General features: G+C 40.9%; 9 protein-coding genes across 12 annotated transcripts; 5 read left to right on the top strand and 4 right to left on the bottom strand.

Moving 5' to 3' along the window:
* Positions 1 to 2: 2 nt before the first annotated feature.
* On the top strand, positions 3 to 944 carry LOC117789064 (ADP-ribose glycohydrolase OARD1). Its single transcript, XM_034628077.1, has 3 exons — positions 3 to 267; positions 322 to 496; positions 559 to 944. The coding sequence occupies exons 1-3, from the start codon at positions 146 to 148 to the stop codon at positions 712 to 714; spliced, it is 453 nt and encodes a 150-aa protein (XP_034483968.1). The 5' UTR covers positions 3 to 145; the 3' UTR covers positions 715 to 944.
* LOC117789063 (ADP-ribose glycohydrolase OARD1) lies at positions 655 to 6299 on the bottom strand. The gene is made up of 3 exons (XM_034628076.1): positions 6158 to 6299; positions 970 to 1307; positions 655 to 916 (listed from the first exon to the last, which is right to left on the bottom strand). Exons 1-3 carry the CDS (start codon positions 6204 to 6206, stop codon positions 767 to 769), a joined length of 537 nt encoding a protein of 178 aa, XP_034483967.1. The 5' UTR covers positions 6207 to 6299; the 3' UTR covers positions 655 to 766.
* On the bottom strand, positions 1398 to 6290 carry LOC117789062. The gene is made up of 6 exons (XM_034628075.1): positions 6158 to 6290; positions 3959 to 4044; positions 3539 to 3860; positions 2330 to 2491; positions 1960 to 2262; positions 1398 to 1900 (listed from the first exon to the last, which is right to left on the bottom strand). The coding sequence occupies exons 3-6, from the start codon at positions 3842 to 3844 to the stop codon at positions 1634 to 1636; spliced, it is 1038 nt and encodes a 345-aa protein (XP_034483966.1). The 5' UTR covers positions 3845 to 3860; positions 3959 to 4044; positions 6158 to 6290; the 3' UTR covers positions 1398 to 1633.
* LOC117789060 (uncharacterized oxidoreductase YjmC) lies at positions 6023 to 12903 on the top strand. The gene is made up of 4 exons (XM_034628074.1): positions 6023 to 6225; positions 6854 to 7086; positions 11483 to 12438; positions 12500 to 12903. Exons 2-4 carry the CDS (start codon positions 6894 to 6896, stop codon positions 12656 to 12658), a joined length of 1308 nt encoding a protein of 435 aa, XP_034483965.1. The 5' UTR covers positions 6023 to 6225; positions 6854 to 6893; the 3' UTR covers positions 12659 to 12903.
* LOC117786610 (uncharacterized oxidoreductase YjmC-like) lies at positions 8085 to 9723 on the top strand. The gene is made up of 3 exons (XM_034624947.1): positions 8085 to 8115; positions 8431 to 9404; positions 9463 to 9723. Exons 1-3 carry the CDS (start codon positions 8085 to 8087, stop codon positions 9619 to 9621), a joined length of 1164 nt encoding a protein of 387 aa, XP_034480838.1. The 3' UTR covers positions 9622 to 9723.
* LOC117789059 (uncharacterized protein PFB0765w) lies at positions 12851 to 15147 on the bottom strand. Of its 2 annotated transcripts, XR_004617829.1 has the most exons (4): positions 14900 to 15147; positions 13968 to 14843; positions 13189 to 13909; positions 12851 to 13132 (listed from the first exon to the last, which is right to left on the bottom strand). XR_004617829.1 is itself a non-coding variant. In XM_034628073.1 (3 exons), exons 1-3 carry the CDS (start codon positions 15080 to 15082, stop codon positions 13361 to 13363), a joined length of 1608 nt encoding a protein of 535 aa, XP_034483964.1. In that variant the 5' UTR covers positions 15083 to 15147; the 3' UTR covers positions 12851 to 13360. The 2 variants fall into 2 exon arrangements, 1 of the variants encoding a protein (XP_034483964.1); XM_034628073.1 differs by having other exon boundaries at positions 12851 to 13909.
* A 158-nt stretch (positions 15148 to 15305) lies between these two features.
* LOC117788471 (nuclear transcription factor Y subunit beta) lies at positions 15306 to 21556 on the top strand. Of its 3 annotated transcripts, XM_034627249.1 has the most exons (10): positions 15306 to 15846; positions 17480 to 17591; positions 17665 to 17829; positions 18121 to 18296; positions 18470 to 18829; positions 19409 to 19662; positions 19720 to 19942; positions 20191 to 20658; positions 20869 to 21003; positions 21060 to 21556. In XM_034627249.1, exons 1-10 carry the CDS (start codon positions 15755 to 15757, stop codon positions 21247 to 21249), a joined length of 2175 nt encoding a protein of 724 aa, XP_034483140.1. In that variant the 5' UTR covers positions 15306 to 15754; the 3' UTR covers positions 21250 to 21556. The 3 variants fall into 3 exon arrangements, with proteins under 3 accessions (XP_034483140.1, XP_034483141.1, XP_034483143.1); XM_034627250.1 differs by lacking the exon at positions 18470 to 18829 and having other exon boundaries at positions 15307 to 15846; XM_034627252.1 differs by lacking the exon at positions 20191 to 20658 and having other exon boundaries at positions 15307 to 15846.
* LOC117788472 (multifunctional methyltransferase subunit TRM112-like protein) lies at positions 21490 to 22460 on the bottom strand. Its single transcript, XM_034627253.1, has 3 exons — positions 22282 to 22460; positions 22124 to 22225; positions 21490 to 21796 (listed from the first exon to the last, which is right to left on the bottom strand). The coding sequence occupies exons 1-3, from the start codon at positions 22357 to 22359 to the stop codon at positions 21602 to 21604; spliced, it is 375 nt and encodes a 124-aa protein (XP_034483144.1). The 5' UTR covers positions 22360 to 22460; the 3' UTR covers positions 21490 to 21601.
* Positions 22461 to 22891: 431 nt separating this feature from the next.
* Positions 22892 to 25292, top strand: LOC117788117 (integrin-linked protein kinase homolog pat-4). The gene is made up of 5 exons (XM_034626785.1): positions 22892 to 23108; positions 23354 to 23519; positions 23585 to 23986; positions 24046 to 24189; positions 24248 to 25292. The coding sequence occupies exons 1-5, from the start codon at positions 23020 to 23022 to the stop codon at positions 24791 to 24793; spliced, it is 1347 nt and encodes a 448-aa protein (XP_034482676.1). The 5' UTR covers positions 22892 to 23019; the 3' UTR covers positions 24794 to 25292.
* Positions 25293 to 26254: the final 962 nt, after the last annotated feature.

Here is a 26254-nt window from a genome sequence, read left to right as displayed (position 1 = left end):
TTTACAGCACTGAAGCAATCAGCTGTTGTGTTTCTATGCCTATTTTTGCCATTCGCTTGTCTACGTTATTGTGTGCTTTCGCGCGGCAATATTGGAAATACAATTTGAGAAACTTATTTATTTTATTTATTTATTTTGTGTAAAAATGACAGCTTTCAAGCTCAAAGAAGTCAACGGCGACTTATTTTCCGCCAGCGCCGATTATTCTATGTGTCATTGTGTAGCTGCTGATTTGCGTATGGGCAAAGGAATCGCCGTGAAATTTCGGTAGGTTAAATTAAGTTTACTTTACTCCAATTAACTCTATACTATATGTTATAGTAATAAATTTGGTCAGATGGCTGCTTTGCAGAAGCAGAATGTGCAGCCAGGAGGCGTGGCCATACTGCAGCATCAAGATCGTTACATTTACTATCTCATTACCAAGCAGAGCAGCTGGGGGAAACCCACTTATCAATTGCTGCACAGTTCTTTGAGTGCCATGCAAGAGCATATGGTAAGTCAAGCAATCTACGCATATGTAGACAAAAAGTGTAATGTCTTATCTATATCCTTAAGGCAAAACACAATGTTCAGAAACTGGCGCTGCCTCGCATCGGCTGCGGTTTGGATGGACTCAACTGGACGAAAGTAAAAGACATGCTGTTGGAGATATTTCAGGCAGATGCTACAGAGCTGGTTGTCTATAATTATGTGCCAAGCACATCTCAATAACTAACAGGCACACAATTGAATATTAAGTATTTCTAAGTTCCTTGAGCTGCTTTTATTGCGGTGGCACGTAGTTGTAGACCACAATCTCCACCTGCTCCTTGCCAAAGACCTGCTCCAACAACGCGCTAACCTTATCCCATTCCAAGCCATCGATGCCACAGCCAATACGTGGTATGGCCAGCTTATCAATCTCGTTCTTCAGCTGCAGAATAAATAATTGAATAACATAACATTTGTATATATCAATGTCTTTACCATGTGCTCGCGCATCTTCTCCAGCGAGGACTGCAGAGAATCGTAGGTGGGCTTGTCCCAGCTCTTTGGCTTGGTCACCAGATAGTATACATAGCGTTGATCATCCTTCAGCACAGCCACTTCACCGCTGCCTGCCTTCTGGGCACGCAGTTCATCCACCTTGCCATAGACCTCCTTGAACTTGACCGCAATGCCAGCGCCCATTCCAAGATCAGCGCCAACGCAATGGGCTAGGGAGTGCGTCCTGGGGGCTGAGAAGAGATCCCCATCGACCTCGTTGAGTTTATAGTTGGCAGCCATGCCCAGGACAAATGCACGACGAAAGGCGTCACGCAGATCTAAAAGTTTCGGAGAATACATTTTGTATAAGCTGAGAATTCCGACTGGACTTAAAAAAAACAGTTTACTTGGATACATAAAATAATGAATTAATTTGAATTGTCAGCCAAATGGCGGTGTCTTTTATTTGCTTTACATTGTACTCGTAAATTACATAAATATCCATAAATATGTCTTTATCCAAAACTCTTAACAACTAGATAAGTAACGGTGCGTGCATCTGGTGCTGTGTTCAAGTCCAAATAATCCCATGCAAACGATACCGCTTGGTGTTATAAATAAATATATATATATATATACAATAATCAAAAGTTATCCTTTCTGCCTAGATTGGAGTCTTCTCTCTGTAGAGCGACTGTCGGGATGAGCTGACGCTGCGCGGCAAGTGCATGAGCTTCATGTGGTGACAGGTGGGGCACATGACCTTGATGGTATCCCGATCCATGCTGGGCGGCTCATAGAAGAAGGCAATGATGTCCACGCTATCGCCGACAAAGACCAGCTCCAACAAGCTGCGCACACGCAGCCAATCCAGACGATCGATGCCACAACCCAGTCGTGGTATGGCCAACTTGGTTACATTGTGCTCACGCTAAGAGAAAATGAAGATGTTAGACTTGCATTGCATACAACAATGGGATTGCTTCTTACCATATGTTCACGCATGGCCAACAGTGCGTAGTACAATGCCGTGTAGGTGCATTTCTCGTGTGCCCGCTCCTTGGTAACCAGATTGTAAATGTAGCGACCGCCTTGCTCCAATACAGCCACATTTCCCGTGTGCTTGTGCTGCTTCTTCAGATCATCCACATGGCCAAACTTGCAACGGAACTGCAAATTGATGCCAGCGCACATGGCAAAGTCAGCGCTAACGGAATGAACCAGTGCAAAGTTTTCCGGTGCGCTAAACAAATTTCCCTTGGCCTCGGTAATCTGACACTTGGGCACAGCCAGCTGCAAATGTGATGAGATTAACAATGATTCGCTACTTTTTTTTTTGGTATAGCGTATAATTACTCACCTCTTTTGAGATGTCGTCATACTCACAGATCAGTATTTCGATGGGATACTCGCTGTGGGCAAAGATTTGCTGCATAATGCGCTTCACTTGCTTCCAATCGAGGCCATCGTTGTTGCCACAACAGATGCGTGGCATGGCCACTTTGGTGATTTCATGATTCCGCTGTGGAAATATTTGATTGTTAATTAATAAAAATCTAAAATCAATTGTAGACAGATTGAGTACCCTACCTCATGGATATATTTATTAATATTTGCATTGGAAGACTTGCTTACGATTTTACTATTATCATAAATTTAGAATTTTAACTGAGCTAAATTTTGCAATAAATTCTAATAAATAATCCGCTAAATTTTTTCTTTAAATTTGGGCTTTAATTGAATAATAAACTGCGATTCTAAAACTAATTTAACTTATATCATATATTTTAATGAACTATTCTTAATATTATAGCTTATCGCGCAAATACTCAACTATAACCATAGCTGTAAGAAACACAAACATGGCTAAGCACGAAGAAATAAAATCATCTTGATTTTCGCTTATGAATTTCGAACAGATTAATATAATGTCAACAGCTGATCTATCTTGATCCGCTTGAGAGTCTTTGTTCAAGGGTTGATCTGGTCCATCTGCTTTATCTGCTTGATCTGCTCGCTCTAGGCTGTTTATCGAGTGATTGCTTTGCCTTGTTGTTCGTGGCTCCAAACCCGTTAACGGCATATTCCCGTTTGTTTCGGTCATTCTCTTTAAAGTAAACTTAATTGATATTTTGTTCTACACTAAATTTCTTGTTTCAGAGACTACTGTGCTTCTGATTTTAAGAATGAAGTTGAATGTTTGAAGCTGACATTTTAAGTCATTAATTTTAAAGCGCATTAAAGTTCTTTAACTTGAATTCTGTATTTATATTTCTTTCTCCTAAGATTCAAATTATAATGTCTCAAAAGCTTGAAAGCGCATTAAAGCTTCAACTTGAATTGTGTTTTTCTCGAAAGATTATATCTTAACTAAAAATCTTAAAAGAGCATTGAATCTCTTACACTGGAGTTTGCTTTATTTTTCGTTCTCTGTCTTTCATTTTCTTTTTATTAAAAATTATATCTTATCTATTAAATTTAAAAGCGTATTAAAGCTCTTCAGCTGGAACTTTTCTCCTCTCTCTCTCTCTGTACTCTCAAATGATCTGTAATTGCCTCAATTGCTTACCATATGCTCTCGCAGGCAAACTAATGCCGCTTGGACATCATCATATGTGCTCGTGGCATAGAGATTCGCCTTGGTGACCAGATAATAAACAAATCGTGCATTGTGCTCCAATACGACGCAGTTGCCGCTGGTGACTCTCCGCTGCCTCAGCTCATCCACATCGCCAAAGATGAGGGCGAATTGCCAGGGGAGTGTGCCTCGGATTGCACTGAATGATGATTCAACGGCGTGTGCCAATGCATAGTTTCGTGGTGCTTGAAACAAGTCGAGTTTCGATTCGATGATTTTAACGTTCGTGTTGGCCATTTTAGTAATTTGTTAACTGCAATTAAGTGAAATTATTTCTGGTTGTGTCTGTATGCTGATTACGTTCGCTTCAATGCCAAAAACAGAATTTTGATTTGGTTTTTTCGTACTTACCCGTGTGGCACGCAGTGTGGAAACTTTCACGAGGCCAAAACGGAAACACACTGAAAACTTTTGTCTTTAAACTGTTTCAGCCAAAGCTAAAACACAGTTGGGAGAAGAACCAGAACCGATAGAAAAACAAAGCAATTAGCAAAACCTTCTGTTTCGCCTCGTCTTCGATTGGTTATTGTTATACCACAAAACCCAGAAGTTACCACAGTTAGTTGTTAGTTATTGTGGTTTGTAGTATTTTTGTTGATATGTGTTTTTCTTTTTTTTTTTTGGGCTTATCCCCCTTTGCCGCTATCGTGCTTCACCCTGACTTGATTATTAATCAATCAACTCGTACAGCTGCGTGGCGTTGTCTCGACGGTCTCAACGGTTTCGACTGTCTCCACCGACGTTCTGCACTCGAATGGAATGCGCCGAGCGAAGCGCCAAGCGAAAGCAGCTAAAACTCAAAGCCCAACTCAGAGCCTCAGTCTGAGTCCGGCCCCAATTGGGGCTTTTGGATGACAACTCTGACTCAGCATTGTTGCTGTTCTATAATATGCCATCATGCTGTTGTTGATGATGATGACATATGATTGCCTATGTGTGACTGTGTGTGTGCATTTGTTTGTTATCGTTTGTTTGTTTGTTTTACCCTTGCAGAGGGTATTATAATTCTGTCATTAAATGTGTAAGCCTTACACTGTAAAGGATTAAAGGAGGCCCCATATAGTAAATATTTGATGATAGGATGACAAGCTGAGTCAATAAAGACTAATCTATCTATTTCTAAGCTATCTTGATAAAATTAGGCTATCATAGGAACAATTGAAGAGCAACCTTTAATATAAGCATATTTAACATCCTTAAAAGATTTGGTTAAGATCAAACAACTATATCATATAGCTTCCATAAGATAGATCGCTCGAAAATTATATACGTAACTTTTAAAGGGTATCAAGTCTTCGGCGTGCTAGAGATAAGCTTTCATTTCTATTTTTGTTAGCATTTGTTGTTAATTTATTGTTTTTGCCTCTAGGGCGACTAAAATTACTCTAAAATGAGCTCGTCGAGATTATAAATCGATTCCTTAACAGTTATGCCCTTTTGCTGGGCATCCATAAAAAGCTGCTCAGCTGCCGATAAACCATAACCGTAACCATATTGATAGTCAACCTCGGTGTAGGCGAGGGAGTCTATCTATCTTGGGTTTTACTGTCAACAGTAATCAGTGGCATGTGCTAATAGGGGCACTCAGGCGAGTACTCGAAAACACTCGAAATCATTCGTGAGTGTCGTGTGTCGCGACCTGGTTGACATTTGTTATTTGCATAAGTGTATAAACAATGTGAATTTAATAATAATTATTTTTATTATGGTGCATGGCAAGTTAAATTAAATATTAGCATACACCGCATACAAATTACCATATTAAACGAATAGAAAATCACTGAAGCAGCAACAACAACAGCAACAACAATGACGCATAAGCTTTTATCTCTTCTCTGGTTTTTGCAGGTTTGAATTTTGGTCAGTTGGCGCTGGAATATACGATATATCGATAGCTCAATCGATAGTTTTGCAGCTCAACTACTCATATAAACAAATTAAATTGTTTTGCAGATAGCTGTAAAAAGTTAACATAACTGCACAACTAACTTAACAAAGTGCATTTAAATGTTTTTGTTATTAATAAGCAATTGCTAACAATCGTTTTCCAATGTGCAGTTGTCTGCTGGTTATTGTCAAGGTCATATTTGTTTGTATGCGCGCTCTCTATCGCTCTTTATGTTTCTCTCTCGTTCTCTATTGCTTTTTGTGTCTGCTTCCACGCATTTCTACGCATGGCGCGAGCAATTGTATACAATTTAAATTTCACTTTTCATCAATTGATAGACGCTTGGGGCACCTTGTGGAAAAGCGATAGCGTCGTCGTCGCCGTCAACTACAACGCCTCCAACTCAGTTCATGGCAGTTCAACTTGGCGCTCCGACGACGCACAACGACGACAACGAAGCACGAGAGGCGACCAGCGCCAAATGAAATAAAAAAAATAAGAAGAACAAAAATACGCATTCTGCTTTGTGATTTGTTGTTAGCTTCGTAGTTTTATGCGAATTGTGCTGTTGTTGTTACTGTAGCTTCAGGCAAATTACATAAATAGATTGTTTGCGTGCAAATATAAATTAGTTGCGATTTGTATTTATAATAATACTTTACGTAGTATTTGTGTTGTTAGTTGTTGTGCTTTCTGGCGCGCTATAAACATTCGTCTTCTATTTCGTTGGGTAATTATTATTATTACAATACGACGCGTTAAATCTACCCAAAAAAATCACAACTTTAAACGCGCTCAGCACAATTAAAACGTTCTGAGACACACGCGGCTAGAGAATAACTAAAAAGTGCAAGGCAAAAAGGCAAAAAACTTGAGAGCAACAGAAGCGGAGACGGCAGCAGAGTCGACGACGTCTGCGTCAGCTGTTTTGGGTTGTTGCTCCCCCTTATTTCCCCTTCGTTCGTTACGTAGCTCGTTGTCTTGTCTGTTTGCTTGTTGTTATTTTTACGTGCTCGTCTTACGTCGCTTTAACTAGTTTCTGTTTTTGGGCTTTGTTTGTGTGATCGTGTTGTTGTTATTGATATTTTTTGTAGTTCAATTTCGCGATACACTCTCCGACAGCTAATTAGAAACGCGTGTGATAAAAAGTTGTAAATAAAGTTAAGATGTAAAGGATATTAACAAATTTGAAAGTTTCATTTAATAATAGTAAACATATTGGATAATTGCCTATTTGTTAAACATTGCTCTAGAAGTAACAAATTGTTTTGAAGTTAAATATTTAAAAATGATAAGTCTTTCAGTTTCATGTCTTTAATTTGGAATTATTTCTTTGGAATTTTATGTTAAATTCACAGATGTGCTATTTAGGTGGCGCCTAGTGTAATCACTCTGACTATGGCATCGTTGACATTGCGCTGCTCGCGTCGTGCGATCGCTGCCAACACCCACACAAGCAACAGTTGGCGGTTAATTCACACACTTCAAAGGCGCCAACAATTACAACAAGCATGTGGGCGTGTTCGCGCAGCTGCAGCAGCGCATACAACAACATTTACAACAGAACCAAAAGCAAATGCAAATAACAGCGGTAAGTTTAAGCTTTATTATGCAAATAGCGCGTGCAATTGTTTATTATCTATGTGTTATGATTTATATGCCTATCTCTGGGCTTCCTCCTCTACGCCAACGGACAACGAAATGAGTTGACAACCCTGTTCAGCATTTCGAATTGATTTCGAACTCGTATGCTGTCACCGGGTTCTTATCGACGCGAATCTTACGAATCTTGCGAATTGTGTTTACTCCACCCACGCAAAGTCAACCAAATTTTATAGATATAAAAGTCATATTCATATACGTATATAAGCATTTATAATTAAAACAAACGTTTCTCTGTAGCTATAAAATCAGCGAATGTGACTCAACAAGTAACAGTTTGTTTATATGTAAAAGCAATTTAATTTTTAAGGGGGCGCACTTTTTAGTTAATGAAAAATATTTTTTACAGCATAGGGAAGTCATTACGCGATAAGTGTAAATATTTAAATACTGCATGCACTTTATTTCCCATAAAAATATATTCTAGAAACAAAACGCAGCTAAAATACTTATAGTGTGATTAGTAGCAGTTTATACTATAATTTTTTATATAAATTATTTAGTGAACAAACGACATCTCTAAGCTGTTTTTTACAGTTTCATGGTCATAATATCATCATAATAATTATTATTGCAGTCATTATCTTATGCTTTATTTCTGTATCAATAAATAGATACAAATGTTCATATATTACAATAAAAACACATAAACGTTGGGCGTTTTCGAGTTCACTCATCAAAAATCGTTTATTTATTTGTGACGTCGTTGGGTCTTTCATTCAATTTCGGTTTCAGTCATTGTTCCAGTTCGAACAAGCATTACTAATGACAAGTTGATTGCCTAATTGAAAGCGCATTAAATGAACACCCCAACACTTGTTCTCGATATTTAACAAGGCCCCCGAAAAACCCGTTTTGCTTCAATTAACTTTTTATCATTTCTATACACGAGTCAAAACAGGCGATGACAAATGTAGTGTGATAAATATGGACAGAATATATCTCTACAATTTACCTGGTTTATTATTAATGCATATCCGTAATAACACAGTGTGAATCGATAAATCAAACAGAGTGTAAGCCTTTTAACGTTCCCAGTTTTTTGCTGAATTGATGATCGTTATCATTTCTTAACCCATATTAGAAACAGGCTTAGGGCAGTTCCAAGTATAGATAATTCCCTACTCACAAATTATATAAAATAGAATTAAAGTCGTGTCGATTCGTGCTTTTGAAAATTGATAAACGGGCGTGTGATTTATTTTCGTGTCGTGATCTCTAATTTAAGCCCACATCTTTCAGTTGTAAAGTATCCGTAGAACTTCAGCTTAAGGACACCTTTTCTTAGGCCTTGTCCTAATACGAAGCAAGTCTCGGTGTTCTAAGAAGAAAACCCCCAAACTGGTGACCATTAAGGAGTCGCGTCGTTTTATGATCGATTGTTTCAAGGCTCTCAATGTGCCGGATAAGCATGCTGTGGCCCAGGCCGATCTCTTGGTGGGCGCGGATTATCGTGGACACTTTAGCCATGGCATGAACCGACTAGAGATGTACATCAACGATCTGGCAATCAATTCCACAGATGGCTGTGCCGAGCCAGAAATACTCAAAGAAACCAAAGCGACTGCCTGGGTGGATGGACACAACGGATTGGGCGCTGTTGTGGGCAACTTTTGCATGGATTTGGCCATCAAGAAGGCCAAAGATGTCGGAGTGGGCTGGGTCTGTGCCAAGGGATCCAATCACTATGGTATGGCTTGCTGGTACGTTCTTAGGGCGATGGAACACGGCCTCGTTGGCATGTCCATGACAAACACTTCGCCATTGATGGCTCCAACGGGTGCCAAGGAGGCAGCACTTGGCACAAATCCCATCTCTTTGGGTGCACCTGCTGCGAATTGTGATAGTTTTCTGCTCGACATGGCCACAACTGCGGTGGCTGTCGGGAAGATTGAGATTCAGCGCAGGAAGGGAGCTCCTCTGCCCGATGGCTGGGCACAGGGACCCGATGGTAAGGTGACAAACGATGCCGAGCTGGCCTTCAACACGGCCTGTTTAATGCCCCTGGGCGGCTCCGAACTGAACGCTGGCTATAAGGGCTTTGGTCTGGGCGCCATGGTGGACATTTTGACGGGTGTCATGTCCGGCGCCAAGTACTCCACACAGGTGCGAAAATGGACGCACACGGGCGCCGACATAAAGGCAGATCTGGGGAATGTTTTCATTGCTGTCGATCCCAATTGTTTTGCTCCTGACTTCGAGGAGCGTATGAGCGATTTCAATTGTCGTTTGAGAGGAGTTCAACCTGTAAGTGAGATTGTATTAATATTAACTAATTTCATATTAATATATATACTTTTTACAGACCGATCCCAAAAAGCCTGTAATGATTGCCGGCGACAAGGAGACGAAGAACATGGAGAACGTGGATAAAGCGGGGGGCCTTGAGTATCTGGAGAATCAGCTAAAGACCTGCGAAGAACTGGCCAAGAGACTTAAAATAAAACCAATGAAATTTATCTAAGCCGAAAATGGTATAGATCCCTATCTTTTCCAACTATTTTTAATCTCACATGTATCGCCAACATTTTAAATAAATTATAAAAGTGAATAAAAACAAACCTAGAAAAAACTGAAGCTTTCTTATAATAAATGATAATAAACGAGTGGAAATAAAGCATTATATTGATATTAAATATTTTTAAATTATTTGTTCTTTCATACTGTGGAATTAAAAATTTTAAAAAATAATATAGAAATCTTATTATACCTTCATCAGCTGCTGGGAAGTTAAAAAACAGGCCATGGTTCTATTGATAAGAATACCTCCCAATTTGACGCTGATAAGATTAAGTTTCTAAGGCTATTAGCTTTATATAAAGTGCTTTCTGGGCTCCCCTAAGTCATGTTTGTTAATGCTTTTTCATCAGCAATTGTCGCTTTCATTGTGTGAGGTCAGCGCAGAACTAGCTGGAACTCAAGAGGGTGTGACCCATGTAAACAAGTTAATACCACATAAATATTATGACAAATGTTCCAAGTAAACACTTCAGAGTACTTGTAATACACTTCATTATCAGCGATGTTTCAGTATCTTTCCGCTACAATTAATCAATAGTGCGTATCCAACACATTGCAGACCCACATTGCATAATTAATTTATCCATTAATTGTTATTAAAATATTTCATTCATATCATATGCCGCAATTGAAGTTCAAGGTCATTGACAACAAGCAGCAACACTCGACGTTGCTGCCACTTCCCACATACACTTTGAAATTGTAAAACTTGAACTCGGCTACAGTCGCAGTCACATCAATATGTTCATATACATGTCACATGAATAATTAATTAACTCGTGTATATTTAAGTATGTTATATGTAGGTATGTGTTTATTTTTATATGTATAGAATGACTGCGAGCCCCCTAGCACAGAAACCGAAAAACAGAAGCCGAAAATGAAATACCCTTGACAGCTTATTATGTACTGTATATATGTTTAAGTCGAGCATATATATTCTTGAGATCTAATTCATCAAAAATTGATTATTTATTTAACAATTAATTGATATTGGGGTTCTAGAGAACTACATCCGACTCAAAAAATTATCATGCCTTTGACAAATGGATTTTTAATTGTAGAAATTAAGATAAACAGATCAAACATATTCATTCCCATCATATATATAGGAAAATTCATGTTCTTTTTTATAGAATAAAATTATAGTTGTTCTTTCTTGCTTGAAAACATTAAATCTATTGTTTCTAAACATTTTTAGAAATAAAGAACAAATATTTTTTGGGAATTCAACTACTGTTTATCAGAATATTTGATTTCGAGGTATTGCTAACCTACTAAAATTATACTAAAAAGAAAAAACTAGTTACACGCGCGTTGTCCGAGCATAAAGAGATTGTGAGTTCGCTTAGTTTCCATATCATCATCGACAAGCTATATAAACACACAGACACACACACACACTTTGGCACAACCTGCTAGACTGATAAGTATTCGGTAAACATGCTTCTTCTCTCACGCTTGCTCTCTCTCCCCCTCTCTTGTTGACATATAAGCAAGATATGAGAAAATTTCAACTTTGCCAAAAAAAAAACCAACATCAGAAATTATAAAATACCCCGCTCCCTTTGTTGTTTCTAACTGAGAATAGGAGAGTCTCTAGGGGCCTAGGGGTCTCTACATATGTATGTGTGACTGAGAATTTGCTAGATTAATTATTTGACTTTGAGAGGGGCCGCTCCAGGCCATAAAGCAGTCGCAAACTCGCCGCGTATCTGAACGAACGCAAAACGTTCCGGCTTCTTTCGAATTATTCGTATCCATTGTTTATCAAGGTATTGTTTTTGTTGTTGTTGTTGTTGTAGACTTTGCCATCTCCATACGAAGAATGTCGTCGGGATCAAGTTCAGCCAATTTGGTGGCAGTTGCCGAGTCGCGTCGCTTTATGATCGACTGCTTCAAGGCCGTCAATGTTCCCGAGGAACACGCGGTGGCTCAGGCGGAACTTCTGGTTGCTGCCGATTATCGTGGACACTTCAGTCATGGCATGAATCGCCTTGAGATGTACATCAACGATCTGGCCATCAATTCCACAGATGGCGCTGTCGAGCCAAAGATACTCAAGGAAACCCCTTCCACGGCCTGGGTGGATGGACATAACGGATTGGGCGCAGTGGTGGGCAACTTTTGCATGGATTTGGCCATTAAGAAGGCCAAAAATGTCGGAGTTGGCTGGGTCTGTGCCAAGGGATCCAATCACTACGGCATGGCTGGCTGGTATGCCATGCGGGCGATGGAACAGGGCCTCGTTGGCATGTCCATGACAAACACTTCGCCATTGATGGCTCCAACGGGTGCCAAGGAGGCTGCTCTTGGCACAAACCCTCTGTCTCTGGGTGCACCTGCTGCCAATGGTGACAAGTTCCTTCTGGACATGGCCACAACTGCGGTGGCTGTGGGTAAGATTGAGATTCAGCGCAGGAAGGGAACTCCCCTGCCCGATGGCTGGGCTCAGGATCCTGAGGGTAATGTTACCAACGATGCCGAGTTGGGCTTCAGCACGGGCTGCCTGATGCCCCTGGGCGGCTCTGAGCTCACCTCCGGCTACAAGGGCTTCGGTCTGGGCGCCATGGTGGACATTTTGTCCGGCGTGATGTCCGGCGCCAAGTACTCCACACAGGTGCGAAAATGGACGCACGCAGGCGCCAATTCAGCTGCAGATCTGGGACAGGTCTTCATTGCAGTCGATCCCAACTGCTTTGCACCTGACTTTGAGGAACGCATGAGCGACTTCAATTCACGTCTGCGAGGAGTCCAGCCGGTAAAAAATAATTCTTTATTCCTTCCAGCTCAACTCTTAATTCTCTTCTTTATCTTTCCAGACAAATCCCGAAAAGCCCGTGTTGTTGGCCGGTGACAAGGAGGGAAACAACATGAAGTCCGTGGACGCAGCTGGCGGCATTCAGTATCTTGAGAATCAGTTGAAGACCTGCACAGCTCTCGCCGAGAGATTGAAGATTAAACCACTGTCCTTTATTTAAAATGGAATATGAGGCTTAGTTCCAATTAAGTCGTTTTCTTCACGCCATACTCTGAAGCAGCTTTTGCATTTTGCTAGACCAAAGGACTTTGATTAGTGCCTAAGATAAAGATCGGTTAAAACCAGTTATATGCAAAATTTCATTTTGCACTCCATAAATTCTAAATGAACGTAAAGTTTTTTATATGATATACAGCTAGCATCATGATAATCACATTTAATAAATAGCTTTAAACAACGAGTAAATATTAGATTGGAGTTTGAAGATTGGACAGGTCAAGTATTTGGAACTATTGAGAAATCTGGAGTTTCATCTAAGAGCGAAAGGTATTTTAAACATAGTTTTATCTGCCGAAATGTCTAGAGGTCTTTCTCTCTGAAGAAGTTTGTACTGCTGGTAGGATTTTTAATAAGTTTACTCCCTTAAAATGACTGAAGTTGAAAGTGTTTCTACGGCTTCGATTCGAGTTTCACCCTATAAAGGAAGAATTTTGAGAAAGTAATCTTTCTAAAAGTTCAAGAAGAGTATACTGTGTGAATAGCTGGAGATCCAACCAAAACGCTAAGTATTTTGATCAAATTCCATCCGGTGGAATCGTAAGAGATCCTCAGAAAAGTTGAGGTATCCTCATATAAGGGTAAGTATGATCTGTCTCTCTTACTGTCTCTCTAATTGAGCCACACTAAAGGTTTATGTCAGGAACTACTTTTTCATGAAAGTGGCAAGCTCGTTTCCATAAACCATGTCCTTAATTGCATTTGCCGCCATTCTACGACCATCTTTTCCCGCTGTGATCGATTCCTTCTTGATGCGCAATTTGAAGTGACGACAAGGAGTATCAAAGAGGAAAGGCGTTGGCTGTATGCAGGGATTCACGATCATTGCCGAACGCAGCTCTTCTTCATTTTCGGTTTTGGACATGGACTTGATGAAGTCAATGTATCGTTGATTCTCTTCGGTTAGTTTACGCTTTTCCTCAAGTAATAGCATATTTTGAGCCTGTGCCATCGATTGTTGACGCCAGAAGTTTTTCATTTTCTTATTTAACTCTACTAGCTCTTCCTCTGTAAAGTCCACATGCTTTTTTAAGTCCAGCGTTTCCAGTGCGAAACTGTCACTAACATTTCCCATATCGATGGGATCAACGATCTCACCGCCAACAATGATCTTTTCCGACTCCGTTTGCAGTTTTCTGCAGGTGATCGACAGAGCCAAGAGCAATTCTCCGCTCTTCACGATCTTCTCGAAACGCTACAAGGGATATTATGGTTTTGATGGAGAACTAATGTTAGAAATATGGTAACCTTACCTTGGTCAATTCGTAGCACTCGGTGCTGAGAATACGAAGCTTCTCGTGAGTTGTAATACGATCAACATGCATGCGTTCCTCAATCTTTTTGCGCACATTTGCAAAGTACTCATACTCCAATTTGAGATCATTGATCGTGGTATTATTTTCAGTTTCAATACGCAACATTTCACGTTGAGTCTCATTCTGTAAACCAATGAATTTCATCTCCTCTATGTCTAGTTTTCGTGTCTCCTCCACAAAGGCCTGTTGACGCTCAGTTAAAGATCGAATGCGTTCGTATTTGTGGGCATCCAATTCTGTATTGTGAAGAGAGTCCACGAATTCATTTAGTTGACGCTGCATGTCTGTCATTTTCTTGACAACCTGATCGCGTATTTGGAATCGAGCTTCGATATCTTTGTTCACATAATGATCGCGTTGTTCCAGATATATCTGATAGTCGAGCTTCAGCTGATCGCGTGTGAATACATTGGAGGCATGTATTATATTCTCGCTGTTCTCATGCATCGCCTCGACTTCTTCGGTGCGGAAGTGAACCTCATCGTAGAACTCCTTGAGTAGATCCTCAGCCTGTTGTTCGTACATTCGCTTGCTGCTCTCAAGCATGGCATGATAACAATCCCCAATGTGATCAATCAGTTCGAGAGTTTTAGAAAAGTTACGTGAATGCTGTTCCTGGGTCTGGTCCATGTCATCGAGCAGCATCTGGATGTGATCGTTCTTATGCTCGATTATTTCCGCAGCACGTTCGCCCCATTGAACCATCTCCTGACGCAGCTCGACAGTTTTAATCTCCTCAGCAATGGCATTCCATTCTTCCATGCCACGCAACTCCATGCGCTTTCCCAGCTCCAATTCAGTTTTCAAATTGTGCTAAGGGTATTTTTTTAGTCGAGATTAAATTTATTAGACATTCTTCTTTTACTAACGCGTAGAACGAGCTTCTGTTCTTCAACTTTCTGCAGACGCTTGGCTTCTTTGCGTGCCGCTTTCTTTTCTTTCTTGGTCATTTTAGGTGGCCCCTGCGGCGCTTTGTTCATCTCGTCCATTGCCTCCTCCAAGTATGTATCCGTGATACGCGTTATGCGTACTTCCGGTACAGGAAGCGACATTTTGTCCTTTATCGATTATAATATAATGTATTTTAAATTGTATATTCAGTCTGTATGACTAAAGTTTAAATATTTGTTGACTTCAATTTGAACTGAAAGTCAAAGCGAGGCTGAAGCTTTTACAACTGTCTGGCGCTAACCAACACTGTCTCAGCAAGTGGAGCTTGGCGCCAAACTGAAAGCTCGCTCCCACACAGCATCTCCGAGGCAGTTAAACCATGACTATCGTGCTGGCCAAGTCAGTAGACGTTAAAAGCTTGCCACGCGCGGTTGTCAGTTATGGCGTAAATGGAAAATAACAACAACAACCATCGCAGCAAGGAATAAGAAGCAGAAATCCTGGCACTAACGGCACGCCGACTCTCCGTTTACCTGTGTCTGTGTGTGTGTGTACTCTGTGTTTTTTTCCGGCTGCGCCGTGTAAACAAAAATAACTTTGCTTGTTGTGTCTGGGTGTGTGTGTGTGTGAGTGTGCTCTGGTGGTGGTTTACAACCCCCAACAACAAAAACAACTACAAAGCTCGAGTGGCAAGGGCAAATCCAGCAAAAGTTTTTGGGGTTGCAGACAGTTGGCAAACAAGCTGCGAATTCTTGTTTAAATACCCATAAATATTCAACAAAAAAATAAAAAACGATAAAGGATATACGTATATCAAATATTGAGCATCCAATATGAGCGATGCAGGCGCATCCAATGGCCACGGTGGCTATCAAAAGTTGCCGCCCGGCTGGGACTGTAAATATGATCAGGCGACGGGCAACTGGTAAGCGCAAAAGTGCATTAAAAAACGTCATAAATATTTATGCATGCAACTTAAAAACGAGTAAAACAACCATTGAAATTTTGTTGCATGTCATAGAATGGAATTTATCGTATACAAGTGAATGGGTGATAGAGAGGGAGGTAGAAAAATGAGTACAGTTTACAATGTACGCGCTTAATTTCCATTGCATGCTTCTAGGCGGCGGCATTTAAGCTGTGTATGAGAGAATGCTATGGCAACTCGCGTGGGGATGGATTGAAAATTGATTGCTTTGCGAGCCGCCTTAAATGTCAAGTGTGTTCGTCGAACTCCTTAAATAGCACATTATTAATAGATGCTAAAACTGCGATATCAAAGTCCATTTAGGCAGCTACAATGTTGGAGTTGTAAATATATGAAGACTCAATCCACTTATGTTATGCCTAAAATCAGTGCGGTACTTGGTGTAACATTTATTCTTAGATTTCTATAGCATACTATTGGGCATAGCATACTTTTGGGCTGTACTAAAATTCATAGCAATATTCACAGTACTTGATGTCGTATTGACTTTCAACTCAGTGTAGCATACTTTTGTGCTGACCATTAAATAAAAGCAGCCTTTTTCTCTGAAATTTATCAAGCAAACATTTAGACTGTACCGTTTTATTCAGTTAGGTACCTAGAAGCAATGAACTGCGTTTGTAGATTTTCATAGCATATTTTTTGACTGCGCTGAATTTTAATACAGTTCTATAGCCTTTAGAATAGTACAGACGTACTTACATTTTGATGGCATTCTTTTGGGCTGAGCATTTAATGAATGTAGAAGTTGCCTCTGAAATGTATAAAGCATATTTTTAAATCAATGCGCCGTTTGCAGTAGTTATTTTTGTGCTGCAAAGGCTACGGGTCATAGTCTTAGCATAAATATGTTAACATGCCTTGTACGGCCTTTTTATATTTCATAGCATACTTTTGTGCTGTTATTTAAATGTATATAAATTTCAGCTGCAATATTTGCAATAGTTGCCGCTTTAAAGCTATTCATTATGCTTCTAACAACACTTAAAGCCATGAAACTCATTCACAACGTCAATTGGCCCCATTTAAACGCATAAATTGTGTCACTTCCGCAATGACAGACTGCAACTTGTGCTCGTCTCTCAACTTCACATTTGTTGATGCCATTGCTGAAGCTGTGTGCAATTAAGCAGCGACTTGTCATACGTTAAATTCAAGTGGCCACTTGGCATAAGTCTCGTCTCCAGTTGAGCTGCTGCTGTTGCTTCTGCAATCACAGCCAAGATTAGCTGTCAAATGTGATGATGTTGCCGTCTGCCTTTTGGCAGCTACTTGGCACGTGTCGCTATTTAGAAGCTTACCTTACCTTACCCTTTACATGCAACACAAATAACCATAAATTTCCCAAATGTGCCATCAATGTGTGAGTTGAGAAAAATTTACCACCAACCAGACAGACAAACAGGCAGACAGAAAGACGAACCCAACAGTTGAAGCATCTCTACAATCAACCCCTGCTGAAACTGGAAGCTTTTGGTCGGTTGGGGGTCGGAGGGTCGGTCCTTTTTATGGCCTTTGATTTGCACTTTTATGATGCAACACAATTGACTGTCATTTGTGCCCATTTCAGCTATTATATAAACTATCTGACCAAGGCCATGCAGCTGGAGGATCCGCGTGGAGGACGCAATTACAAGCAGTTGCAAAACGAACGCTGCTCGACAGAGTCCATTGCGCTGCAGGTGAGTCAAGTTGCATGGCACAGTTCGCTTAGATTAAGTAGCATAAAATAAATTAAATTTTGTGCTTTTATAGCCCATGACACAGAGCTCGCACCACAGCTCCCCCTTCCACGTCGTGTATCCCAGCAACAATTTAACGGCCGTGCGCGCTTTCCAGGAGCGTGAGCAACGTCAGCAGCCCGCATTGCACAATTTATCAACGAGCCCGCTGCTCTCCGCATCCTCTCGAGGACAACTGGTAAGGCTGCTAACCAGGGATCCAAGCAGTATAATATTTAGTTAAGCAATTCACTTTAAGCGAATATCTTTTGATTTGTATTAAATTTATGTTTTTTTTCAAATCTGAAACATTTTTCTTTAAGATAATAAATTGTAAGATTATAAGAGGCATTAAAATACTTTATTATTTTTTCTAGATTGATTTTTTAGATTTTTTTTAAATTTTGATACTATTATTTTCGGTCCTTGCTGCAATGCGGCAGCTTCTCGTACCGCTTACCTTATTTATGGTTGTGGTTTATTTCCACAGGAAATGTCCTCGCCATTGCCATTCCAGCGTGCTCGCTTGGCCTCCAACATGTCGCGTCGTTCCACCATCCAGGAGACCTCGTTTAGCCATCATAGCGATACAAATGTTGTGGTAACCAAGATACAAAACATGTTTCCGACTGCCGATGAGAATCACATCCGATTGCTGTTGAAGCGGTAAGGGAATCATACTCGAGACTAGGCTCGTTATCCTTGCTAATCTTTGTGTATACAAATTTGTATTTCTATCTTCTCACACGCTGCCGCTTGTTGCACAAACCCACATGCCACTTGCCACATGCCACTAACCCCGCTTACTAATCAACCCCAATCTTAACCACTTTGAGCAGCTACTATAATCGCGAGGCTGTCGTCATCAGCGCCTTGCAGGTGGAGAAGCATCCGGTGACGATGCCGGGTCCATTTGTTACCCCGCCCGCTCAGCGTCATTTGTTCCACAGCAATTCTGCTTTCTATATGACACCACCGGCGCGTCGCCTGGACATGGGCGCCAGCCGGGTCACAGTCGCATCCCGCACGGCGAGTCCCCTGCCCGGCGGCCGTATCGGTAGTCTCATGAGCATGCAAAGTAGCCCTCATCCTGGACAAGTTGCAGCTGCTGCTGTGGGTGTTGCACCACCAGCACTACACGGTTCACCACAGTGGCGCAGTTCGCCCAAGCCACATTCGTCGCCCAAAATGAAATTGAGGTGCGCCAAGGACATCGTTATCTAGTTGCAAGATAAGAGATGAAAAGCAATCAACTAATGGGAAATTGGAAAAGGAAAACAGCAAAGGGGAAATCCAATGTCTCATTTTCCGTGTGCTGAAATTACAGATTAATAGTTGATAAAACACTTGGACAGTATTAATTACTTTAAACATACTCTATATATGGATTTTGTCATAATTACTTTTTGTTAAAATGACAATAACATTTCCTGTTAACATCACATTCAGAATATGAATAGAATTCATAAAATTTAACGTTATTATCATCTGTTAACGTAACAATAGCAGTTTTTGCAAAAATCAGAGTTATTCTTTCATTTTCAGTCGATAACGTGCAGTTCTAACCAAATTAATGCATCTTAACACAACTTCTTTCTGTTAACATCACAATAACATACTCTATTAACATCGCATTAACATTTTAAGGTCTTTACCTTACCAAGAGTTGCTTTCCATCTCGATTATTTCGCGTAGTACTCTTTAAGCTAGCTTCTCTTCTTCAGACTTTCTTTATCCATAGTTAAAAATCGATTTTAACGACAATTCTCTTTAAACAGATATATGAAAAACATATTTCCCAAGGCGGACGAGATGCTGCTGTTGGATACCTTGGCCAATGCGGATAACAATGTGCAGTACGCCTCGGAGAAGCTCATATCCTTGGGTTACATTAAAAGAGACGTGCAACAACCACACAGACCCAACAATCGCCCACCACAGCTGGGACAGGATCAGGAACAAGGGAACGATCAAGGCGTGCAGCACATTCCACTGCGTCCCAAGGAGTACACGGCAGAGGAGAAGAAAGACAGTAAGATTCTGATTCTTCCACTTCTTTCTCTCAAATTTTAACTCGTTTAATTCTTAGTGGAAGCCATGTTCAAGGAAAAGTATCCCCAGATTCCAGAGCGCATTATTTTGATGGCTCTCGAATCGGTCAATTATGCAGAGGATCGTGCCACGCAAATCTTACAGATTGTCCAGGACGAGGACGAGCAGCGCAATAAAAAGCATGCCACAGCCAGGGGCATGCAACAAGAGAGCTGCAAGACGCTGGCGGTGGAGCAGGTGGAAGGATCTGTGCCACAGAGGTACGTAATATGGCTAAGGTTGAGCTGAGAAGCTACTGTTTTGGTATTCATCCCACCTCAGCCTCTTGACTCTGCTGCTTTATCAGTTTTGTTAATCGATTGCCTATTTTCTCTGTAAACCTTTGTTGCTGCCACACACACACACACACACACACATACACACATACACCCGCCACACATACTTACACCTTTGCTTGTTTGCTATGTGCGCTGCCACGCCCACTGCCCATCATCATTATCATTATCAGCAATAAGCCACATAAGGTACATCGCCATTTGCCATCCATCAATGTCACGACACCCACAACGGCCACCACACAGGTTATCCTTAGTAATTCACCCCTGGAGGAGCAGCAACAGCAACAACAACGGGAACAACAACAGCAGCAGGAACAGGAGCTAAAAACCACATCACCATCAATTGCATCATCACATTCATATGTCTCACCAGCACAGTCACCACATCTTCCTTGCTATGAACGTTTGACCACCAAAAGTATCCTGGCACGTTCATCCTTCAACAACAACAACAGCAAGTACAACAATTACAACAACAACAACTACAGCATCAATGGCTATTTGCATGGCTCGAATAGCAATTCCTCCTATTCCTCCTACACAACATCAATGGCGTCCTCATCTTTGGCATCCGCCTCGGCCAGCTCCATAACGAAGGCAATCGAGTGTCGTTCGCGCGCCAAAACTGATTCACTGAAGTATGCCCATAACCGTTAAACCAATTAACCTATTACCGTTTCGTTTTCTAAAATTTGGCGCATGTTTTTTAACTTTGCACGTTGTCAGCTTATTTTGATTTCAATGCTGAACTTTTCTTAGGCATGAAGCAATTTTTATAATCCCTAGAAAATAATCTGTTAATATTTTCAAACGAAAAAGAACTTATCAAAGAATTTCATCCCTCACAGACAGCGTCAGCTTTCAGCGCATTTGGAGAACTCTCACATTTCGGAATCCGCCGAATTTCAGTCGCTTATCGAACGCATGGCCACTTTGGGGCCCAATTCTCAGTTGACCAAAGGCGCCGACGAGAATCTATTGCTGTAAGTCGGTCAACTTTTAACTTAAATAATTCTAAAAGAAAACTTTCTTTTTATAGTGCTGATTACGTCACTTGGAATGGCCCGAACACAGCGCTGACCCAGAAACAATCCCCTCAAGGAGCCGATGTCAATTTGTTGGCAGCTGAACGTAGTTATAAGCCAACTGGACGGAATGAGAAGCTCTGCAAAGGCGCCAAAAAGGACTTGGCCAAGGGCAGCATCTATGCGAAAATTAAATGTAATTAGAAAATAGGATAACAAGCGATGTCCCTGCGAGTGCCAAAACCATTAAATTAGAAGCTGCCCTCCAGTAAACCAGACTTAACTTTTACATGTCGTAACGCATTTTGCTCCAAGTGTTTCCCAAAACAAACAAAACAAAAAATACATATATGTACTCGTATAATCGCTAATATTTAAGTATACTCTTGCACATCCACACACATTCACATATTCCATCCAATCTCTAATTAATTATTTTGGTGGTCGTATTAACAACATTTTTTATAGACAAACTTTGCAGCTTGAAATATAAATCGATATTTAAAACTAACTAACTTAGTAATATGCGTGATTGGTACAAAACATTTTGGAATCCTCAAACTTCGTCTTCGTTTAGCAGCATATTGGGTATACCATCGGTTATGGGAAATACTCTTCCTGTTTCCGGGCACTCCAGCTGACCCTCGAGCACATCTATTTCAAACAACAAGTGATGCAGTTTCTGCATCAGCTGCTCATTCTCGGTTATGTTTTCGGGTTGAGATTCGGGAATATCTTCAGCGCATTCCGCCTGAAACCAGAAAATGATTTATTTAGAGTCTCTTATGAAAGAATACTTGGATCTCAGTGACTATAAGAGCTAGAGACACCAAGCTTGGCAAACAAATTTATGCATATCCTAAGCAAACAAAGTTTGTTTTTGAATTTTTGAAAAGAAGACGAGTTATTAAAAAAAATCATTTAGCGCTGTCAAAAGAAAAACAAACCCATTAACGCTACAAATCTTGTGTGGTTTCTTCGTGTAATAGAATTTTTACAGAATAAGTACAGGGTCTCTTGCAGTTGGGCATTGCAGAGTTTCCGACTTGCTACTAAAAGCGAAGGTAATTCCACTCACCACCTGTGCAGCGCCATATATGGCTGACCAGTCCAGCTTGGGCAGCAGCCTTTCTATAAATACAGGATTAAATTCACTTTCTACCACATCCTTTTTGCTGATCTGTAGAAAACATATTAAAGTCATGGAACAATCAATAAGAGGTCTGCAATACTCACCGTCAGCTTCAGTGGATATCCAACCTTGACACCCTTGATGGCCATCGAAGTTAGGAAATTATAAGTGCTTAGTTTCATATTGCTGCTTTAATATTTGCTTACTTTAACAATAACTAACTTTATTTAAACAAAAACAAATGCGTTATGCGAAACGCACGTTTTTGGCATTCACTTGGCAATGCGCTCTAAACAGCTGTTTTTTTAATCGAAAGCGATCACATTGTAGAAGCTGCCGATAAATTTGCAACAGAAAACAATACCGATAGCGTTGCTGAATTTAAATTTTAGGTAATGCAAATTGAAAAGTGCAATAGCTTAGAATTTATAATTCGAAATTGTATAAGATATAGGTTAAAGTTTTAATGAAGGTTTGACAAAATTAATTATAAAATAATATAGAAATATCAACAAAACTCTTTCAAAATATCTGAAAAAATTAATTCTAAATTAAGAAAAGTTTAACAAGGTATATTTATTCCAAGCTACTATTTTTGACATTTTACCTAAAATGGTGCGGCTTACCAGATCGGACAATTTTGATGGGTGGCAGCCTTTTGGGCCAAAACAGTGTTTCCACATCAGTGTTGCCAATTTAATAAAAAATAAAACACTGATTGCAGCCCACCAACATAACAACTGCTGCAATTTTAAAGTTTTTAGACGGTTTTTAATGTAAATTAAGTGCAATTCGTGGTTAAAACATTGTTAAAGTGCATAATAAACGCGTGTAGTAAAGATATGGAGGATATATTTCACTGGTGCCGCGAGGGCAACTCAATTCAAGTGCGCCTCTGGCTGGATGAGACCGAGCATGACATGAATTTGGGGTAAAATCGGGTTTAAATGGTTTTAAATGAATGTAAATTGTGCATATGGTTTGAAAGTACATCAAATAGTTTGCAAATATCTGCTATTTTGGGCTACACATAAGATAAACCAATTGAGATTGAATGTATCGAGAAGTGACGTCATGATTTATTCTTGTGTTGTGTAAACAATCAAACTAAATATGTGAATGTGTGTGTTTCTCTCTTGCTCTCTTTCTTGCTCGCTCTCTCTTTATTGCTGGTAGTGATGATCATGGCTTCAGTCCACTGCACTGGGTGGCCAAGGAGGGGCATGCCAAGCTTGTGGAGACGCTGTTGCAACGCGGCGCTCGCGTCAATGCCACCAACATGGGCGACGACATTCCCCTACATCTGGCTGCCGCCCACGGACATCGCGATGTGGTTCAAATGGTGAGTTGATTTAATGATGACGCCAATATAGAGGCACACATTAATATATTTATTGACTCACACAGTTGCTACGAGAGCGATCGGATGTGAATGCTGTTAATGAGCATGGAAACACACCACTTCACTATGCCTGCTTCTGGGGCTATGACATGATATGCGAGGATCTGTTGAATGCTGGTGCATTGGTCAGCATTGCCAATAAGGATGGTCACACGCCAGTGGACAAGGCCAAGCCAAGTCTGGGCAAGCGCATGCAGGATCTGGCCGAGAAGAGCGGCCAGGAGATGAAGGTCATCAGTTTCAAGGAGCAGAGTTGGCTGGGCATGAAGACACGCTCCCGTGACGCCACCTTGTCGCGCTTCAAGGGCATTAGCATGGGTGATCTGGATCTGCACACGAAGCTGTCGGTGGCGCCCTCCGGAGAGACGTGGCGCGGTCGCTGGCAAAAGAACGATGTTATTGCCAAGGTTAGTACTTAACCAGCTCTTAATAGAGATACAATTAAACGGTTTCTATTCTTTGACAGATTCTAGCTGTGCGTCAGTGCACGTCGCGCATTTCACGTGACTTTAACGAGGAGTTTCCCAAGCTGCGCATTTTCTCGCATCCCAACATTTTGCCTATTATTGGTGCCTGCAATTCACCGCCCAATCTGGTGGTCATTAGTCAGGTAAGTATCGATTCTCCCACATCTCAGCTATATCTTTTAATTGTAAATTTATTTGTAGTTTATGCCACGCTCCTCGTTGTTCAATCTGTTGCATGGCGCCTCGGGCGTTGTGGTGGACACCAGCCAGGCCGTACACTTTGCTTTGGATATTGCACGCGGCATGGCCTTTTTGCACTCGCTGGAGCGGATTATACCGACTTATCATCTGAACAGTCATCACGTTATGATCGACGATGATCTAACGGCACGCATTAACATGGGTGATGCCAAGTTCTCCTTCCAGGAGAAGGGACGCATCTATCAGCCTGCCTGGATGTCACCAGAGGCGCTGCAACGCAAGCCGGCCGATCGTAACTGGGAGGCCTCCGATATGTGGAGCTTTGCCGTGCTCATCTGGGAGTTGACCACACGTGAGGTGCCCTTTGCCGAGTGGTCGCCCATGGAGTGTGGCATGAAGATTGCACTGGAGGGACTGAGGGTTAAAATACCTCCAGGAACCTCCTCGCACATGTCTAAGCTCATCTCGATATGCATGAATGAGGATCCGGGCAAGCGACCCAAGTTCGACATGGTTGTACCAATCCTCGAGAAGATGAAGCGCTAATCCACAGTGCGAAATGAAAAGTAAAAATAGTTGCACCTTAAAAGCAACATAGTTACGAAGCCAAAATGTGCCTGTTTACAAAACTGTGTAGCTAAAAAGAATAATGAAAAGCGAAGCGGAGCGGAAGGAAATGCTCCCTTAATGTGTTTGCCAACTAATTGTAATTATACTACTTTGTGTTAATTAACTGAAACTTAACTGAATCTAACCGACACCGCAAGTGCCTTAAAATTCTACAGTCCAATTTGAAATATTTACAGGTAAATCTTTTACGTTTTCTTTTGTGTTCTTTCTGCCTCTCTATGTGTAGTATTTATGTGTCATTTTCACGTTTTGTTCTTATGAATTTTGATAATGTTTAGACGGTGCTCGATTTTGTATTCGTTTTAAGTTGATTTATATAAATACATTAACAGTTAAGCCTTTAAAGTACGTATTTATAAAGCATATATTTGTTACTAATGATTAAACGAAATTTTGTGTACCTATAAACCAAACTGAAATATTTATACGATTTCTTGAGTTCTTCTCGATTACTTTTCATTTTAAGAGTGTGTTCTTTTAAAGCTCTCTTTAGCTTTTGCCGCTAAAAAGCAAAACAATATGAAAGCTTCCCTTGTACAAGAGTGTGTTTGTCTGTATGTGTGAGTGTGCGTTGCGGGTAGTCAGCGTGAGCAAAACGGCCCTGACCTCGTTTCATTATGTGCACGCGATTCTGCAGCGCGTGGGCAGAGCAAAAGCAGAACAGAGCAGTGAGTGCAAGAGAGCGCCGGCGTGTGAGAGCAGCTGTGAGAGTATAAACTTTTGGCATACAAAATGCAATGTGTAACATGGAATTGCAATTAATTAAGCATACAAATTCATTGTACAATTACAAGTAAAGATAATTGAATATAACAAATAAATTGTATTTATATGTATTTAAAATTTAACTGCAGTTTTTAGCGCCCGCGGCTGCCATTTTCAATTTGCCGCTCTCTCGTCGCATTGTCGGCTTGACGCTGGGCTCTCTGTTTATGTTTTTGCGGCACCGTTATGTATTTGGGTCTGCTGCTGTTGCTGTTGTTGTTGCGGCGAGCTTACACCATGTGATTGTTTTGTTGGCTCTTCGCTCTTCGTTCAACGGTACATCCTGTGAGCCTGCATTTGTACGTGTGTTTGTATTATTGCAGCTTTAAAAAAGTTTTGCTGCATTTTGTTGTCGTCGTCGTCGTCGTTGATGTCGCTGTCGTCGTGCTTTTCGGCCCAGAGGCTGGTCGCTCGGTCTTCATACAGCAGCGGGCAACGTTGCAGTGTCCAAAAGCCGATTTACAGTTTTATATGCCAGTTATGTGTGCAACCAACAAACAGCGACAGCATTTCCGCAATGCCGAATCCAACGATTGAACAAAAGTGCCCACTAAAATAAACATTAAATGCCAGTGAGAGTTAGTTAAGAGTAGAGTTAAATTATTCAATAAG

This window comes from Drosophila innubila (assembly GCF_004354385.1).
Source record: "Drosophila innubila isolate TH190305 chromosome 3L unlocalized genomic scaffold, UK_Dinn_1.0 0_D_3L, whole genome shotgun sequence".
In the NCBI taxonomy this organism is placed as follows: domain Eukaryota; kingdom Metazoa; phylum Arthropoda; class Insecta; order Diptera; family Drosophilidae; genus Drosophila; species Drosophila innubila.
Note: the sequence above shows the minus strand (reverse complement) of the source record. Positions and strands in the feature narration are given on the sequence as shown.

What these genes read in the sequence shown, in the direction of transcription:
- LOC117789064 (XM_034628077.1), top strand. Translation starts at nt 146, where the DNA reads ATGACAGCTTTCAAGCTCAAAGAAGTCAACGGCGACTTATTTTCCGCC. An exon ending in GGAATCGCCGTGAAATTTCG is followed by an intron (nt 268 to 321) that starts GTAGGTTAAATT and finishes TATATGTTATAG; the next exon opens with TAATAAATTTGGTCAGATGG. An exon ending in GTGCCATGCAAGAGCATATG is followed by an intron (nt 497 to 558) that starts GTAAGTCAAGCA and finishes TATATCCTTAAG; the next exon opens with GCAAAACACAATGTTCAGAA.
- LOC117789062 (XM_034628075.1), bottom strand. Translation starts at nt 3,844, where the DNA reads ATGGCCAACACGAACGTTAAAATCATCGAATCGAAACTCGACTTGTTT. An exon ending in TTTGCCTGCGAGAGCATATG is followed by an intron (nt 2,492 to 3,538) that starts GTAAGCAATTGA and finishes ATATTTCCACAG; the next exon opens with CGGAATCATGAAATCACCAA. An exon ending in TGGCCATGCGTGAACATATG is followed by an intron (nt 1,901 to 1,959) that starts GTAAGAAGCAAT and finishes ATTTTCTCTTAG; the next exon opens with CGTGAGCACAATGTAACCAA.
- LOC117789063 (XM_034628076.1), bottom strand. Translation starts at nt 6,206, where the DNA reads ATGTTTATAGCGCGCCAGAAAGCACAACAACTAACAACACAAATACTA. An exon ending in ACTAACAACACAAATACTAC is followed by an intron (nt 1,308 to 6,157) that starts GTAAAGTATTAT and finishes CGAAACTTTTAG; the next exon opens with ATCTGCGTGACGCCTTTCGT. An exon ending in AGAAGATGCGCGAGCACATG is followed by an intron (nt 917 to 969) that starts GTAAAGACATTG and finishes TTTATTCTGCAG; the next exon opens with CTGAAGAACGAGATTGATAA.
- LOC117789060 (XM_034628074.1), top strand. Translation starts at nt 6,894, where the DNA reads ATGGCATCGTTGACATTGCGCTGCTCGCGTCGTGCGATCGCTGCCAAC. An exon ending in AGCAAATGCAAATAACAGCG is followed by an intron (nt 7,087 to 11,482) that starts GTAAGTTTAAGC and finishes TTGTTGTTGTAG; the next exon opens with ACTTTGCCATCTCCATACGA. An exon ending in GTCTGCGAGGAGTCCAGCCG is followed by an intron (nt 12,439 to 12,499) that starts GTAAAAAATAAT and finishes TTATCTTTCCAG; the next exon opens with ACAAATCCCGAAAAGCCCGT.
- LOC117786610 (XM_034624947.1), top strand. Translation starts at nt 8,085, where the DNA reads ATGGACAGAATATATCTCTACAATTTACCTG. An exon ending in ATATCTCTACAATTTACCTG is followed by an intron (nt 8,116 to 8,430) that starts GTTTATTATTAA and finishes CTTCAGCTTAAG; the next exon opens with GACACCTTTTCTTAGGCCTT. An exon ending in GTTTGAGAGGAGTTCAACCT is followed by an intron (nt 9,405 to 9,462) that starts GTAAGTGAGATT and finishes TACTTTTTACAG; the next exon opens with ACCGATCCCAAAAAGCCTGT.
- LOC117789059 (XM_034628073.1), bottom strand. Translation starts at nt 15,082, where the DNA reads ATGTCGCTTCCTGTACCGGAAGTACGCATAACGCGTATCACGGATACA. An exon ending in AACAGAAGCTCGTTCTACGC is followed by an intron (nt 14,844 to 14,899) that starts GTTAGTAAAAGA and finishes AAATACCCTTAG; the next exon opens with CACAATTTGAAAACTGAATT. An exon ending in AGTGCTACGAATTGACCAAG is followed by an intron (nt 13,910 to 13,967) that starts GTAAGGTTACCA and finishes TATCCCTTGTAG; the next exon opens with CGTTTCGAGAAGATCGTGAA.
- LOC117788471 (XM_034627249.1), top strand. Translation starts at nt 15,755, where the DNA reads ATGAGCGATGCAGGCGCATCCAATGGCCACGGTGGCTATCAAAAGTTG. An exon ending in CATCCTCTCGAGGACAACTG is followed by an intron (nt 17,830 to 18,120) that starts GTAAGGCTGCTA and finishes TTATTTCCACAG; the next exon opens with GAAATGTCCTCGCCATTGCC. An exon ending in GGCAGAGGAGAAGAAAGACA is followed by an intron (nt 19,663 to 19,719) that starts GTAAGATTCTGA and finishes TTTAATTCTTAG; the next exon opens with TGGAAGCCATGTTCAAGGAA.
- LOC117788472 (XM_034627253.1), bottom strand. Translation starts at nt 22,359, where the DNA reads ATGAAACTAAGCACTTATAATTTCCTAACTTCGATGGCCATCAAGGGT. An exon ending in GATATCCACTGAAGCTGACG is followed by an intron (nt 22,226 to 22,281) that starts GTGAGTATTGCA and finishes TGTTTTCTACAG; the next exon opens with ATCAGCAAAAAGGATGTGGT. An exon ending in TATATGGCGCTGCACAGGTG is followed by an intron (nt 21,797 to 22,123) that starts GTGAGTGGAATT and finishes TTCTGGTTTCAG; the next exon opens with GCGGAATGCGCTGAAGATAT.
- LOC117788117 (XM_034626785.1), top strand. Translation starts at nt 23,020, where the DNA reads ATGGAGGATATATTTCACTGGTGCCGCGAGGGCAACTCAATTCAAGTG. An exon ending in ATCGCGATGTGGTTCAAATG is followed by an intron (nt 23,520 to 23,584) that starts GTGAGTTGATTT and finishes TGACTCACACAG; the next exon opens with TTGCTACGAGAGCGATCGGA. An exon ending in ATCTGGTGGTCATTAGTCAG is followed by an intron (nt 24,190 to 24,247) that starts GTAAGTATCGAT and finishes ATTTATTTGTAG; the next exon opens with TTTATGCCACGCTCCTCGTT.